Genomic DNA, 14,742 nt, shown 5'->3' with positions numbered 1-14,742 from the left:
TTCTGTGGCAGAGAAAATAATGGATTGAAGAACTGCCATACCACACTGTTAAAAGTCTGGGCAAGAAATACTGCAACAGTCTGGGCAAGAAATAAGGAGAGCTTAAACCAAAACAGGACCTAGTGACCACTTCAGTATGGGAGGCATAGAAAAGGAATGGAGAATAACTCTGGTTTCTGGTTTAGGTTATACATATTGTAATACATAATAACTATTACATTAGAGTTATATAATATTAAAGCTATATTATAGGTTATAATATAGTGATATCATTGGTTAACTTGATGGAATTAGAGAAACCAGGTGGAATGATAGCAGGTTCAGTTTTGGTCATGGCAAATTTCAGAGGCCTTTGGGTAACCAAGTAGAGGTGTCCAGGAAGCAACTAGGTTAGCCCTAGCAGGTGTGAGATGAAAACTGAAATTTAGACATGAATGCTTCTGCACTAGTAAAACTCATGTGTGTGGATGAAATGCATAGACTAAGAACTGAAAATATTAAAGACTGAGTCCCAGAGAAAGGCATTTGAAAAGCAGGCAAGGGCGGGGGGGGGGGGGGGGGGGGGAGATGAATGCTCATGAACTTCAGCTGTTGCAGAAGAGCTAAATAAAATAAACTTTGAGAAGAAATTACTGGACCGGAACTGAAAAAGCCATTAGAAACTTAGACAAGAGCAACTTCATTGAAGCCATTCAAGAGAAAGTCAGACAACATAGTACTGAGGATGAGGAAGAAGGGGCAGTTGAAGCAGGTGAAAATACTGTGCTTTCAAGCAGTTTACTAAGAGATGGAGGATTGGGCAATCACTGGATAAACACAGCATGGGGGATGTGCTTTATTTCATTTTCTCAAGATATATGACCAGAACACTGGGAAGCAGGAAAAGGAGAGAAAGGCTGAAAGCACAGGAAAGTAAAAAGATAAGCAGAAGCAAACGGTCTTGTAATGGATAGGAGGAAATGAGATGTAGAGGAAAGGTGGATTAGCCTTCAACACCACTTGCATTATACTAGAAACACAAAACCAAACGATGGCTTAACGTATATACTGACGAGTAGTTTGGGGGCCTGAGGTTGAAGAAAATGACTGTTAGACTCTGGCATCTGCTTAGAAGGGAGGAAAAAGGAGAGGAAGGGGCAGGGTTTGGAAAGTGTGAAAAGAGCTCTTCAGGAAAGGCACAGGGGGAGATGGAGTTAAGGAAAGGATTGCTGTGGAGCAGTGGAGAAAGAAGGGGTGGCGAGAGGGGCTCTGTTGCTAAATTCACAGCTATATCCATCTGACCACAGCCATCTTTCTACCCCCCTGTCCGTTATTCATAAGTGGTTAAGAGATTTGCCAGTTAAGTGAATTAACTAGAACCCCGGTGTTCTCAAACAAGTAAGTGAATTAAAATCACCTACAGGCTTTTTAAAAATGCAAATGTCAAGCCCCACTCCTACTGATTGAGAATTACTGGGGGTGAAGCTCAAGCAAGTGAATTTTCCAGAAGCTCTCCCAAGAGATCGTCAGGGCATTCCTGTTGAAAAGCACCTACCGGGGCACCTGGGTGGCTCAGTCGTTAAGCGTCTGCCTTCGGCTCAGGTCATGGTCCCAGGGTCCTGGGATCGAGCCCCGCATCGGGCTCCCTGCTCGGCGGGAAGCCTGCTTCTCCCTCTGCCCCTCCCCCTGCTCATGCTCTCGCTGTCTCTCTCTCACTCTCTGTCTCTCAAATAAATAAATAAAATCTTTAAAAAAAAAAAAGAAAAGAAAAGAAAAGAAAAGCACCTACCTATAAGGTAATCAACTGGCTAGAAGAGAACTGATGCAAATACAGCTCTTACCACATGGCCCTCAGATGGGGTGTGGAGCAGTGTTCTGCCGCTCAGGACAGCACCCACTGCAAGACCTAGGAAGATTCGGGTGAGTTTTGAGATAGTCACACACACAACACAATACTCTTAAATTAAACGCGTTAAGGTGAAGCTGAGAACTTGAAAAAATGCAATGATGAAAAACATAAACATTTAAAATGTTTGTTCGAAATGACGTCTCACCTTAGGGTATGAGACCCAGTGCTTACCCCTACACTTTGTTACATTACCCTAAAGTCTCAGCAGTACCAAAGTGGAATTCAGGGTGCAGCAAGAAATAGGGAGAGGAAGGAAACTGCAGAAACAGCCCCTGGAAAGGGGAGAAACATAATGGGGAGAAGGTAGAAGAAACCGGGATGCCTCTGAGCGTCCTTCCGCCCCAGGACCTGGGACGCTACGCAACCAGGACGCCGAAGCCGTTCTGGCCTCGCCTGGCACTCACCATAGTCTCAGGATCTCGGCGCAGGGAAATAGGTACCTTTGCCACAGGAAGACACCACCTCTACAACAACGCCCAGTTACTCCGGCAACGGAGCCCCGCCTGCTACCGGATGTGCGGGAAGGCCGCCGCCCCGCCCCTTCGTTCCTAGTGGCTGGGAGGACTTGAAGCTCCGCCCACCCGTGGACAGACCCGCCCCTCCATGGCGTCGCTTGAGGCGACAGAACGCTGCCTACCTCTTTCCAGCGTCATCACTTAGGTTTGGTTGATAGGTGACCCGGAAGTTAAGTGCATAGGCGGCTAGAGCTCCAAATAGTCTATGTATTATTTTTAGGTAGGCATCTATCCATTTTTCACTTAACGAAGCCTTACACCGTACGTGCTGTGTTACTCGAGTTTTAAGACACCACAGAGTGTATTTACGTTTCTCTTTTGGAAAATTATTCCGGAAACGAAACCCTGAGAACAGGATGTGATTAATAGTGAGCTAGCAGCTGGATGTCAGGAAGGCCTGGGCGGGTCAGCTTGGTAAGGAAGAGGAGTGGGCGAAGTTAACCCCGTGACGCGGAGCCCTACAGTCTGTCAAGTGAAGCCCCCTGAAATCGGAAGAGTAAGGAGCCTGGGCGGTAAGTCCAAGAACGGGCTTGTGTAACGGAGGAGGATGTGAGAGGGACGGAGGTCTGGGTTGGAGTTTGGTGTTCAGACGCTTTGGATTTAGGGGAAGGTTGCCTTTTGTTCTGGGAAAGCTTGTTCAGACGCGGACTGAACACAATACTCTTAAATTAAACGTCTTTATTCGGATTCGGCTTACCGGCACGGCAGAGGTTGACAGGCTTGTCGCTTCCACAACTGTTACCCACTGCACACCCTCCCCTCCCTGGGATTGGTACTTGCGGGCAGACCCTCGCCGTGCGTGTGCTGTGCGCTGCGCAGCGTCCGAGCGTCCGAGTGGCAGGGCTCATTGCTCTTGCAAAAGGGTCTCTGGAGACCTGTTTTCAGAGTAGAAGCAGGGTAGGCATGGAAGACCCTGTGCCGAGTTAGATCGAGTACTCTTTACGGTGAAACCAGTTGTCATCTAATGTACAATTTATCATACCCATATCACTGCACCAGCACCACCTTCCTTCTCGTGTTCTCCAGTGAATCTTAGTCTTTATTATAAGGCCATGCATACATTTCTGAAAACATATGCCATTTTAACTTTTATTCCCAAGAAAGTGCAAATTAAGTTGAGTATTTTTGTCGTATATTTAAACATATAAACGGAAGGTCCTCTCTGACACATAGAGTGAGCAAATTAGTATCAAACATTAGTATCACTAATGTCCCCTGAGAAAGTAATTTAATTCCTTTCAAATTCCTGTTGTCTTATCAGTGATACAAAAGACCCTACGTTAACTTCACTGAAGTTTCTTAGGACACATATCTGATAGAGTATACTTGTTGAAAACAGTGAAACAAATTTGAAAGTAAACCTCCCATAATTTTTTGAGACATTTGTTAGCCATAACAATATAACCTGTGAAATTGCATTTTGAAATGCATGTGTACTAAATGCAGAAACAAGTAGAATATTATAACATCTAAACTACAGGGACTTTATATGGTATTGTTTTAATTCTTTGACTTTATACATTTTTAGGTTTTTCGGTAGAAGTTTTGAGTGCATTTTCATTGGTTAAAAAATGACTACTCTTGAAAATTTAGAAACCAAAGGTAAGTGTTCTTCTTTTGATGATAATTGCTTTTAAAACATGCAATTTATGACCATAGGACGAAGGCATGTTTGAGCCAGGTAACTAAATCTCATAGAGCTCTTGGGAACTCTTTGTATTTCAGATTTCTTCATGCTTGTTTTGTAATGCGGTGTTTACATTTCCGTACTCAGATATACACCTGAATATTAACATCCTTGGATAATATTCATTACTACTGTTAAGCTACTGTTAAACATTTAGTGTAAAAGCAGAGTTTTGCAGCTATGTTTTGTCTCCACTAGAAGATTAAGATTTCAATAAACAGATATATTTTTAAAGATTTAAGTAGGTGGACAAGCAACTAGGAGGTATAAAAGACTTCTTTTTAGTGTTGGGTTGTTTTACTTGGGCTGCTATAACAAATCACCACATCTGAGGAGCTTAAACAACTGAAACTTATAGCCTCACAGGGAAGGATCTGTTCCAGGCCTCTCTCCTAGTTTCTGGTGGTTTGCTGGCAGTTTTTGGTATTCTGTTTTTTTTTTTTTAAGATTTTATTTATTTGAGAGAGAGACACAGAGAGCACGTGAGCATGTGGGGAGCGGTGGGGAGAAGCAAAGGGAGAGGGAGAAGCAGATTCCCTGCTGAGCAGAAAGCCTGACATGAGGCTGGATCCAGATCCTGGGACTCCAGGATCATGATGTGAGCCTAAGGCAGACGTTTAACTGACTGAGCCACCCAGGTGCCCCAGTTTTTGGTATTCCTTAGCTTGTAGGTACATCACCCTGATCTCTGCCTTTATGTTTACATGGCATTCTCCCTGTGTTTGTGTCTCTGTATCCAGATTCTTCCTTTTTTATAAGGACATCAATCATATTGAATTAGGGGCCCACCCTACTCCAGTATGATCTTATCCTAACTAATTACATCTGTAATGACCCTATTTCCAAATAAAGTCACATTCTGAGATATGGACGGTTAGGACTTTAACATAGGAATATTTGTGGAGGGGGGACGCAATTCAACTCATAACACTAACTACAGTAGTTATTTTTTAGTCCTGTTTTGCTTGTCCTCTCTACAACATTTCATATGTTGATCATTCCCACCTTTTGAAGTACTTTCTTTCCTTGATTTCCATGATACCACTCTTGTTTTCAGCCCTTCACTGTCCAATGCAGTAGCCACATGTGGCTGAGTTTAGATGAATATTTTTAAAAATTAAAAATTCAGGGGTGCCTGGGTGGCTCAGTCGGTTAAGCATCTGCCTTCGGCTCAGGTCATGATCTCAGGGTCCTGGGATCGAGTCCCACATCGGGCTCCCTGCTCAGCAGGTAGCCTGCTTCTCCCTCTCCCACTCCCCCTGCTTGTGTTCCCTCTCTCACTGTGTATCTCTGTCAAATAAATAAATAAAATCTTTAAAAAAAATTAAAAATTCAGTTCCTCAGTCACCCCACCCACATTTCAAGTGCTCATTAGTCACATGTGGCTAGTAGCTATTGCCTTAGAAAATGCAGATATAAAACATTTCCATCACTGCAGAACATTCTACTGGACACCACTGCTCTAGCAACATTTTCTGTTTCTTTTTCATCCTCCTCTTCTGGTTTATCTTAAATATTAATATGTTTCAGCCCTCTTTCTCTTCTGCTCTCAGGGCTTCATAATTATCTTAAAAATAACTTCCAGATCTGTTTATAGCCCAGATCTCTTCCCTGTGATTCAGACCCTTATAGCCTACTGACCATGTTCACATAGGCATTGGTAACCGTATTAGCATGTCCCGAAGTGAGGGCCTCCTGACTTGGGTGGAGTGAGTTCTGGAGGTTGGGGCTGTCAGTGAGAGATGAGAAACTACTTTCCAGAAGCCAGCTTTGCAGCAAATAGACCTCCAACAGCAAACTCTTTAAAAGGGATTTAAATCAGGGCACCTGGGTGGCTCAGTCCATTAAGCGTCTGCCTTCAACCAGGGTCATGATCCCAGGGCCCTGAGATGGAGCCCGAGCCCTGCATTGGCTCCCTGCTCAGTGGGGAATCTGCTTCTCCCTCTGTCTGCCCCTATCCCCCTGCTTGAGCTCGCTCGCTCTCTCTCAAATAAGTAAATAAAATCTTTTAAAAAGGTGGGGAATGGATTTAAATCTGTTTAGGAAGGAAGAAAGAGAAGATCATGCCAATAAATATTTAATTGAATTTATTCAGCTGTGTGTGAACAGCATTTCAGAGTCACCAGAAAGCTTTTATAGTATTTAAATAAGCAAACCAGAGAGGATAATGAAATTAATAAACTGGGGGTTTGTGAGAAATAGAGCAATTAAATGGTAACTAAGGTGAAAGTCATTAGCATGGTGCTTGGCAAAAAACAAAACCTAAATACAATATTATCATTAGTGATTAAAAGTTAGTTATTGCAAGGCCTCTGTGAAAGTAAATTTTTTTTATTTGTTATTACCTGTTTGTAACGAGGGTTGGAGTTATACATACATTATTTCATTTGATCTTAATTTTACAGTAAGGTACATAATTCAGCCGTTAGTCCTCTTCCTACTTAATGTTAATGGTTGTTAATGAACAAAAGTTCTTGTATTGCATGGTCTAAAAATAGGTGTACTTATCATGGTTGACATTTGTCAGTTGCCTGCACTTCCTATAACTGCCTCACAAGAAAAGCAACATTGGTTTATAGCAACAGAAGTTCCTCTCAGTGGGCATTTGAGCAAAACTGTCATCATGAGGGGCGCCTAGATGGCTCAGTCGTTAAGCGTCTGCCTTCAGCCCAGGTTGTGATCCCGGGGTCCTGGAATCGGGCTCCCTGCTCAGCGGGAAGCCTGCTTCTCCCTCTCCCACTTCCCCTGCTTGTGTTTCCTCTCTCGCTGTGTCTGTCAAATAAATAAAAATAAAATCTTTTAAAAAAAAAAAAACCTGTCATCATGAGAGGGATGCATAGTTGCTGCTAGGACCTCATTTGAATGGGAAACGTACAATAAAGAGAAACAATTCAAAAATAAGAATTTGAACCCAAAACTTCCTTGAGAGCAAGATTAAAATTACAGGTATTAAAGTCAGACCGTTTAGTGAAAGTAAACCAAGTAGGAAAGTCTGAGACATTTAAATATTTAGAATTCCATAAAATAACCTAACTTCAACACTCATTCTCTGGAATAACAGGTATTAGGTGAAGAAGGAATCCCTGGGCAGATAAATTTGGGAAATTCTGGATTAAAGGAGGGATTATACTACAGGACCTCCCAGAGCCTTTAGCCTACTAATGCACACTGTGAAGGGGCAGAGAGATGTAGTGCTCAGCCTTGCCCCCATTTACTTGACCAGGGAACTCTTTATTCATAGAGCCTGTGACAAAAAGAATGTTTAGATTCCATGTCAGTGAATGTGGGCCTAACTCTTAAGTCCATTGTCTTTAACATTTTTCTAATATAATAGTAACTAAACCTTATTAAATAATATTGGTGACAAATAAAAGAATATTGATTTCGGGGCACCTGGGTGGCTCAGTGGGTTAAGCATCTGCCTCCAGCTCAGGTCATGATCCCAGGGTCCTGGGATCAAGCCCCGCATTGGGCTCCTTGCTTAGTGGAGAGCCTGCTTCTCCCTCCGCCCCACAGCTCGTGCTCTATCTCTTACTATTGCAAATAAATATTAATAAATAAATATTGATTTAAAATTACTGAATGACAATCCCTAAATTGTTCAATTGTTTGATAGCTGAATCTTTGTATATTCTGAAAAGTTTGTCAGACTATAACTGAGTTAGGAATTAATGCTTTGGTGTAGAGGGAAAAAAAGGTAAGCAGTTTTTAAATGAGTTAGTGGATATTAAAACGAAATCTTCTCAGCATATTAACATTGATGAACTTCAGAAAGCACTTACTCATCTTTTCTGTGCCAAGCACCGTTTCATTAAACCGACAATACAAAGATTAGGAGGCAGACCCTGCCCTGTGGAGCTCCCAACAGTCCAGTCTGTGGGAAAAACAGATGATTTTAAAACACTCTGATATTTGCATTGTTCTGAAAGCACTGAGGGATTAGAGGAGAGTAATGAGTAAGTGATCTGCCCAAAGTCACAATGTGTGGCAAGTAGGGACTTACGGTATTTTGACCCAGAGTCTACTGTTCTTGTTACTGCACCATCCTATGGACTTAGAGTATCTGTCTTCTTAGATTTACAGTTTTATGAAAAAAAGGAGGAATGTTTCTTTAATGACAGACTATAAAATCCTATTCTTTTTGCCTCAGTATTCTAGAGTAAGGGTTGGTAAGTTATGGCCCTCAGCCTCCTGAGAATATTTACAAATCAGTTTGGTGATGGGGAACACTAACCTTGAATCCCACTTAAGCCAAGGGTTATCCCAAATAAAAAAGAATTCTATGTTTCTCATTATTAGACCTATATTACAAAAAAAAAAAACAAACGACTCAATTTCTTATTATAGTTTGAGTTTCACCTTTGAAAATGAGTTTTTTTTTCTTCTTTATGTAAGTACCTATCTCTTATCCTCAATTTTGCCTCGTGGTCCACAGAGCCTAAAATATTTATCTGACCCTTTATGGAAAATGTTTGCCAACTCCTGTTATAGAATATTATTTGTTCTTCCCTACATTTCAATAATCTTTGGGGAAGGCAGTAAGAATGAGCCATAAACTTGAGATACACTTCATTCTTTGATAACTGATCACAAGTAGAAGAAAAGTTGATGAATAATTGAAGAATCATTCTGTTGGTTCCCTTCAAAGAGTGGGGAAGAGGGGCTGATGTTTTGCTTTACTTATACATCATTCCTAATTATGGAGCTGGTACCACGGATCATTGCCTTCCCACCTGAGAGACGATAACTGCTCCTGAATGTGTCCTGGATTGTGCTTAGTACATATGTAATAAAGGTTTCTGTGTGTGTCATAAGGGAAACCAGAATGATGAAACACAAGTTACCAGGCGAGAAAATAGAAAGCCCTGACTCCCACTGGCTTCCTTGCTGGGGCACATTAGCTAGAAGCGTAGTTATTACAGAGTTGTTAATAGCTGCCATGGCATGTTGTACAACTCTCGCACTCATAAATGCTTGAGTAAGTACAACAGTTTACATAAAGTTAAGAGTAAATTGAGGCTGAACCAAGTTGATAGAATTTCTTCACTGGCGTTTTATGACCTATTTCGTTTGAAAAGAGATTTAAATACCCATTAATGTTCCTTTGCCTTTTAAATTTAGCAGTAATTATTCCATCATTTGTTCTTGAATCTCCATTACCTAAAATTCCAACTCAAAAAAGTTCTGACTTGCCTAAGAATCCTGTTTAATCATCGCAGGGTGTCACACCTGCTTATTTCTTCAGCTTCAGTGGACCTGAGTGGTCTAGCTCTAGTTTGTCTTTTTGTTGTGTTTTTAATTAATCTGTAGTTAATTCATGATTCAGCATAACTTCTTAAATGACAGAATATCTTAGTGACAGCATTAAATTTGCTTTGATAGAGTTAGACAGATTTTTAAAAGCAGATTTTAAGAACATGGGAGCAGGTCTTCATTCTTGCAAGAGTTCAGTGGAAGATCTCCTCCTAAGTGCTGATGTGCTATAGCATGACCTGAAATACCAAACTCTTTATTTCACTTTCTAAAGTAATTCCTTTATTCATCTTTTTGAAGGTGGAGTTAGTCCTAAGTCCCAAGTTAACATTCAATATGGAAATGACAAAATATTTTATTCTAATGGAAAATGTTTTGTAAAATAGAACACATTATATACCAGATGTCTTTCCACCTCCTCTCTAACATAACTCAAGATTCCCAGTACACTGCTATATATGTAAGAAAAATCCCCCCCCCAAAATCTGTTAAGTGAAAAAATAGTTCTCAAGTCTAGTGATGTAGTTTTGTAAGACTTGAGCATAAGAAAATAAAAGAGTTATATTTGATGACATAACTTAAGCTTTCTCCCTTTAATCAAGATCCAAACTTTATTAGGGTTTTTTAAAGAATAATAACAATAGCAGTAGAAGCTAACATGTGGTTAGAGCTTACTGTGCCAAACACCATTCTAAACACTTTACACATATTCATGTATTAAAATCTTAATTATTGTATTAAATCATTGGTGGTGAGCATACAAAAAATAAATAAAACTAAATAAGAACATAAGGCATAGATCTATTGATACATTGCTAGAGTTGTTTTGTGAGGCAGTTTGACAATACAGATCTTCACCTGGCACATTAATTCCATTCTTGAGAATTTATTAAAAAGAAATAATCCAAAAAAAAAAAAAAAAAAGAAAGAAATAATCCAGAAGTTGAGAAAAATCTGTAGGCACAAAAGTATTCACTAAAGCATTATTATAGTGAAAAATTGGAGAAAGTATAAATATCCAACAACAGAATAATAAATAAATAATGTTATATTAACTTGAAGAAATAATATAGTCATAAAATGAAAAATATGAAGAATGCAGCAAAATAGAAAAATAGATTAAGCTTCTAAAGTTAATTATGATTACAAACAAAAATAATGATGAAACTTGAAGTAATGAAGAGCTATTTTAGAGTGATGAGAAGATAGGTAATTTTTTCTTCTTAATATCTTTTAATACTATAATGTTAAAAACTGTAAAAACCAGAGGATACATGTGTGACTGTGTGAAGATAATCTGTTCTGCTCTGCAGTTTCTGCATCTGTATAACAAAGTTTGTGAGAAAGAAGAAAAGTAAGCTCATTAAAAAATAGAAAACTAATAAATAAACCCCAGGAAGGTTTTCTTGTTAGGTATTTCCCTTGCTAGAAAAGACCTCATCCTGGGCAAGCTTATCATTTCCTATCGTTCTTTGCTGGAGAATTCCATTTTCTAAGACAAGAATTCAGGAATCAAGGTGACAACAGTCTTTGCTCGATAGAATGTTTATATGTTATGTGGTCTCTTTTTTTATATGGCTTTGTACATCAGAAATTTTTAAGAAAGGTTTAGTTTTAATAAGACCTTATTATTGCTCTTGCCAAATTGTTCTCCTGACTTAATAGGTTACAGTGAAACATGATTAATATTTAATTAATAATTAAAATTTGATATTTAATTGATCAGAACGTGGTACTGATAACTAACAGTAATTGAGGCTAAGGACATACTTTGGCTTTATTTTCTTTTTAACCAGAAATTGTTTCCTGTCTTTACCTTAGAAGGTATAAATATAAAAATATAATAGTAATGAATTTACTAAAGATTGGTCCATGATTGTTCTTAATTAATATTTCTGTAGAAATAGAATTCTGGTAGAAATTTTGCACCACATATTGTACTCTTAGTATCTGTTACCCTGTAATACATGTTATCTTTTTATATGTATGTCCTATCTCCTAAATTAGATAGTAATTTCTTGAACATAGAAGTCCCCACTACCCCAAACAATGTCTGCTCAGTATTAGGCACCAAGCTGCATGTTTGCAGCCTGTGATCACTCAAAGATTGTCATCATAACCATTGATATATATGCTTGTCCTGTGCCCCTCCCCTTGTCATCATTCATTTATTGTCTTATCAGCTAAACAGTGCTGGGTGCAAGGCACATTACTCATCTCTACCCTCATGGGACTTACATCCTAGAGGAAGGCATAGACATTGTATAACTAATAACACTGGGGGGAAAAAGTCCATTTACCATTTTGATAGATAGAAAAAAGGAGAAATGCAGAGTCTCTGTTGCAGGTGCACATGAACAGGGAACCCAGCCTAATCTGGAAAGGTTAGAGAAAGGCTTAGGAACCTTAGGAAGGCACACCCTGGTGTGCCAAGTGCTTGACCTTATTGCATCCTTTCCTACTACAACTGTGGAGCACAATTGTTACTATCTCCATTTCGCAGAATATGAAGTAGAGATTCGTGGAGGGTTCAATTGTTTAGCCAGGGTCATACTAGGATTTAGAAGTCAGAACCAAATACCCTGATTCCAAATCTCTTGCACTTTTTGCCAAGAGAGAAACCATTTACTTAAGGAAAGTTCGAACCTGTAAGATTTTTTTCCATCTTTTATTGACAGATATCTGATTGTTTTGAAAATTAACTTTTACTCTGAATTTTTTGTATTCTTTTTGGTGCCAGTAATTCTGAATGTAGGATAAAGCCTATCTTGGCATTTTCCTTGGCATTTCTTTTTAGCAAGTAGCTTATGTTTTGCTTTCCCTTTCATAGTCACCCTTACTCCAACCCCAGTCCGAGGAGCAGGAGATGGAATGGAAACTGAGGAGCCGCCTAAATCTGTTGAAGTTACCTCTGGAGTCCAACCCATAAAGCATCACATCCTTCAGAATCCACGGAAGAAAGCAGTTCCAGGGGAGAGCCCAGGAGTCCTTCAGCTCGGGAAGATTCTCACTGAAAAAGCAGTGGAAGTTGAAGCTGTAAGAATATTAGTTCCCAAAGCTGCTATAACTCATGATGTCCCCAACAAGAATGCAAAGGTAAAGTCTCTGGGACATCATAGAGGAGAACTCCTTGGTCAGTCAGAGGGAACTGTAGAACCCAGAAAGGAACTATCAGAGGTAAAGAATATATTGGAAAAGCTCAAGAACTCTGAAAGGAGGTTACTACAGGACAAAGAAGGTCTTTCAAACCAGCTCAGAGTCCAGACAGAGGTAAGAACAAATAGCTTTAATGAGCACTGCTCTTTACACTTGAACCATCTAAGCCTATGTGTTAGAAAACTATATTTCCTCTTGGAATGTCATTTATTTCGGCTTGTCATTTCTCTAAAAAGTTTCCTCTTAAATTTCTCTTTCTCTAGTAGAACTAGTATATGTTGGGAACTTAGCCTCTAAAGTTGAAGATGGAAGTATGAGGTACTTTGGACAAGACCACCTATAAGGTGTAAAAGAAGTCATAGTTATAAAATTCCAGATCAAAGACTGACCAAGTTAGACTTTGAAGTTACCTAGTTAACAATTCCTGTTTTAAGGATCCATAAGTTCCAAGTATTTTTGCTTATGCATACATAATACTTGGGATAAAGGGAATGGTGGGATAAGCATTGGTATCTTCATTGTAAATGGAAAATGATCTATGGTGCTTGGCTGTGTTTCTTTCATCTTTACATGTTAGTAAACATTGGCTTACTCCTCACCCTTTGTTTCTCTATTAGACCCGTCATCTTTTTGCTAGATGTCAGTCTTTATAAGTGACACTATAGTTAGTGGTTCTTATCCAGCTATATCTTTAATATTTTTTAAATAACTAATTTCTAATTACAAAAATAGTATTTATTTGTAAATATTTTTAGAAATACAAAAAATGAAAATAGTACCAACTATAATTATACCATCTAGCTATAAATGCATGATTATACACATTGAGTTCATTTTTGCCTTTTTATTTTTTTTTTTATTTTTTATTTTTTTTTAAAGATTTTATTTATTTGACAGCGAGAGAGGGAACACAAGCAGCGGGAGTGGGAGAGGGAGAAGCAGGCTTCCCGCGGAGCAGGGAGCCCGATGCGGGGCTCGATCCCAGGACCCTGGGATCATGACCCGAGCTGAAGGCAGACGCTTAACGACTGAGCCACCCAGGCGCCCCTTTTTAAATATTTTCCTATGTCACAGAATATTCTATTACAATATCATTTTTAATACCAACAGTGTTCTTCTATTGCTACACCATATATCAATACCTATTATTGGACATTTATGTTTTAATTTTTCACTTTTTAGATAAAGTAAAGAACATGCTTATAGATATGCTAAATTGCTTCCTTTGCTGAAGTTCTATGTATGGCACAGCGGTATGTGGGTGGTTCAGTCAGTTAAGCATGGGACTCTTGATTGACTCCTTCCAGCTCAGGGCCATGAGATCAAGCACCACGTCGGGCTCCACACTGGAAGTGGAGCCTGCTTAAGATTCTCTCTTTCCTTCTTCCTCTACCCCTCACTGCTCGTACTCTCTTTTTCTCTCTCGCTCTAAAAAAAAAAAGAAATCCTGTGGCACTTTAAATACTGAAAAAGATCTAAAAAACATTAAAACATTCTCAGTCATATTTTTTGGCAAAATTTATTGGTTTGGTTTTCTAATTTTTTGCCTTCAAGTATTGACTAGAAGCAGTTTGTAACTTTTGTGATAATGGTTGGTACTCTTACTAGAAGAGGCTCGGTTTATAATCACATGGACTGTAGATATAAATATGTAGACATAGAGACAGATGGTTTATATAGATTATGAAACTTAAATATTTAATATTGCTTTTTGATATACACTTTAAGTAATGGAGGTCCGTATACATGAAGCACGGTTTCTCTTTTTTCATTTTGCTACATTAAAGCCACTGACATTACTTTAAGTTGGTTGTAACGGTCATATTTTCTTCTAGGTCAATCGAGAGTTAAAAAAGTTGCTAGTGGCTTCTGTTGGGGATGATCTTCAGTATCATTTTGAACGTCTAGCCCGTGAGAAAAATCAGCTTATTTTAGAAAATGAAGCCCTAGGTCAAAACACAGCTCAACTTTCTGAACAGCTGGAACGTATGTCAATACAGTGTGACGTATGGCGGAGCAAATTCCTCGCAAGCAGGTATTTTCTGTTTTAAATAATATTTCATTTCCTAGCTTTTTCACGATCAGATTTTTTACCGTAACCCAAGAAAGTAAATGGTAGTGTGAGAATTTCTGACTCCGATTGTCGAAGTACTTCATAGATTTATAAGTATGTATGGATTGTCCTTCCTGTGGAGAGTCACACCATCTCCCTAAATGGAAAAGTGGTATCATAGGATTCTCCC

At 39.1% G+C, this 14,742-nt stretch overlaps 2 protein-coding genes across 6 annotated transcripts in view; one reads left to right on the top strand and one right to left on the bottom strand.

Annotated features, from left to right (window-relative positions):
• NME7 (NME/NM23 family member 7) overlaps positions 1-2,663 on the bottom strand; it is a 273,064-nt gene extending 270,401 nt beyond the window's left edge. For 3 of the 5 annotated variants that reach the window (XM_045877515.3, XM_045877517.3, XM_064594363.1), the window contains exon 1: positions 2,293-2,442. In XM_045877515.3, coding sequence (XP_045733471.1) covers positions 2,293-2,295 — 3 coding nt within the window. In that variant the 5' untranslated portion in view covers positions 2,296-2,442. Of the gene's footprint in view, positions 1-1,768; positions 1,886-2,292; positions 2,443-2,525 lie in introns of those variants that run through there. The other 2 variants (XM_064594365.1, XM_064594364.1) reach the window with 2 other exon arrangements.
• Positions 2,664-2,690: 27 nt separating this feature from the next.
• BLZF1 (basic leucine zipper nuclear factor 1) overlaps positions 2,691-14,742 on the top strand; it is a 28,295-nt gene continuing 16,243 nt past the window's right edge. Inside the window, exons 1-4 of the mRNA XM_045877514.3 lie at positions 2,691-2,915; positions 3,932-4,005; positions 12,174-12,613; positions 14,335-14,534. Coding sequence (XP_045733470.1) covers positions 3,975-4,005; positions 12,174-12,613; positions 14,335-14,534 — 671 coding nt within the window. The 5' untranslated portion in view covers positions 2,691-2,915; positions 3,932-3,974. The remainder of the gene's footprint in view (positions 2,916-3,931; positions 4,006-12,173; positions 12,614-14,334; positions 14,535-14,742) is intronic.

This window comes from Mirounga angustirostris, unplaced genomic scaffold (assembly GCF_029215605.1).
Source record: "Mirounga angustirostris isolate CCGP_5_RB_7025 unplaced genomic scaffold, mMirAng1.0.hap1 SCAF_6, whole genome shotgun sequence".
NCBI classification, from domain to species: Eukaryota; Metazoa; Chordata; class Mammalia; order Carnivora; family Phocidae; genus Mirounga; species Mirounga angustirostris.
This window is presented reverse-complemented; position numbering and strand designations above follow the sequence as displayed.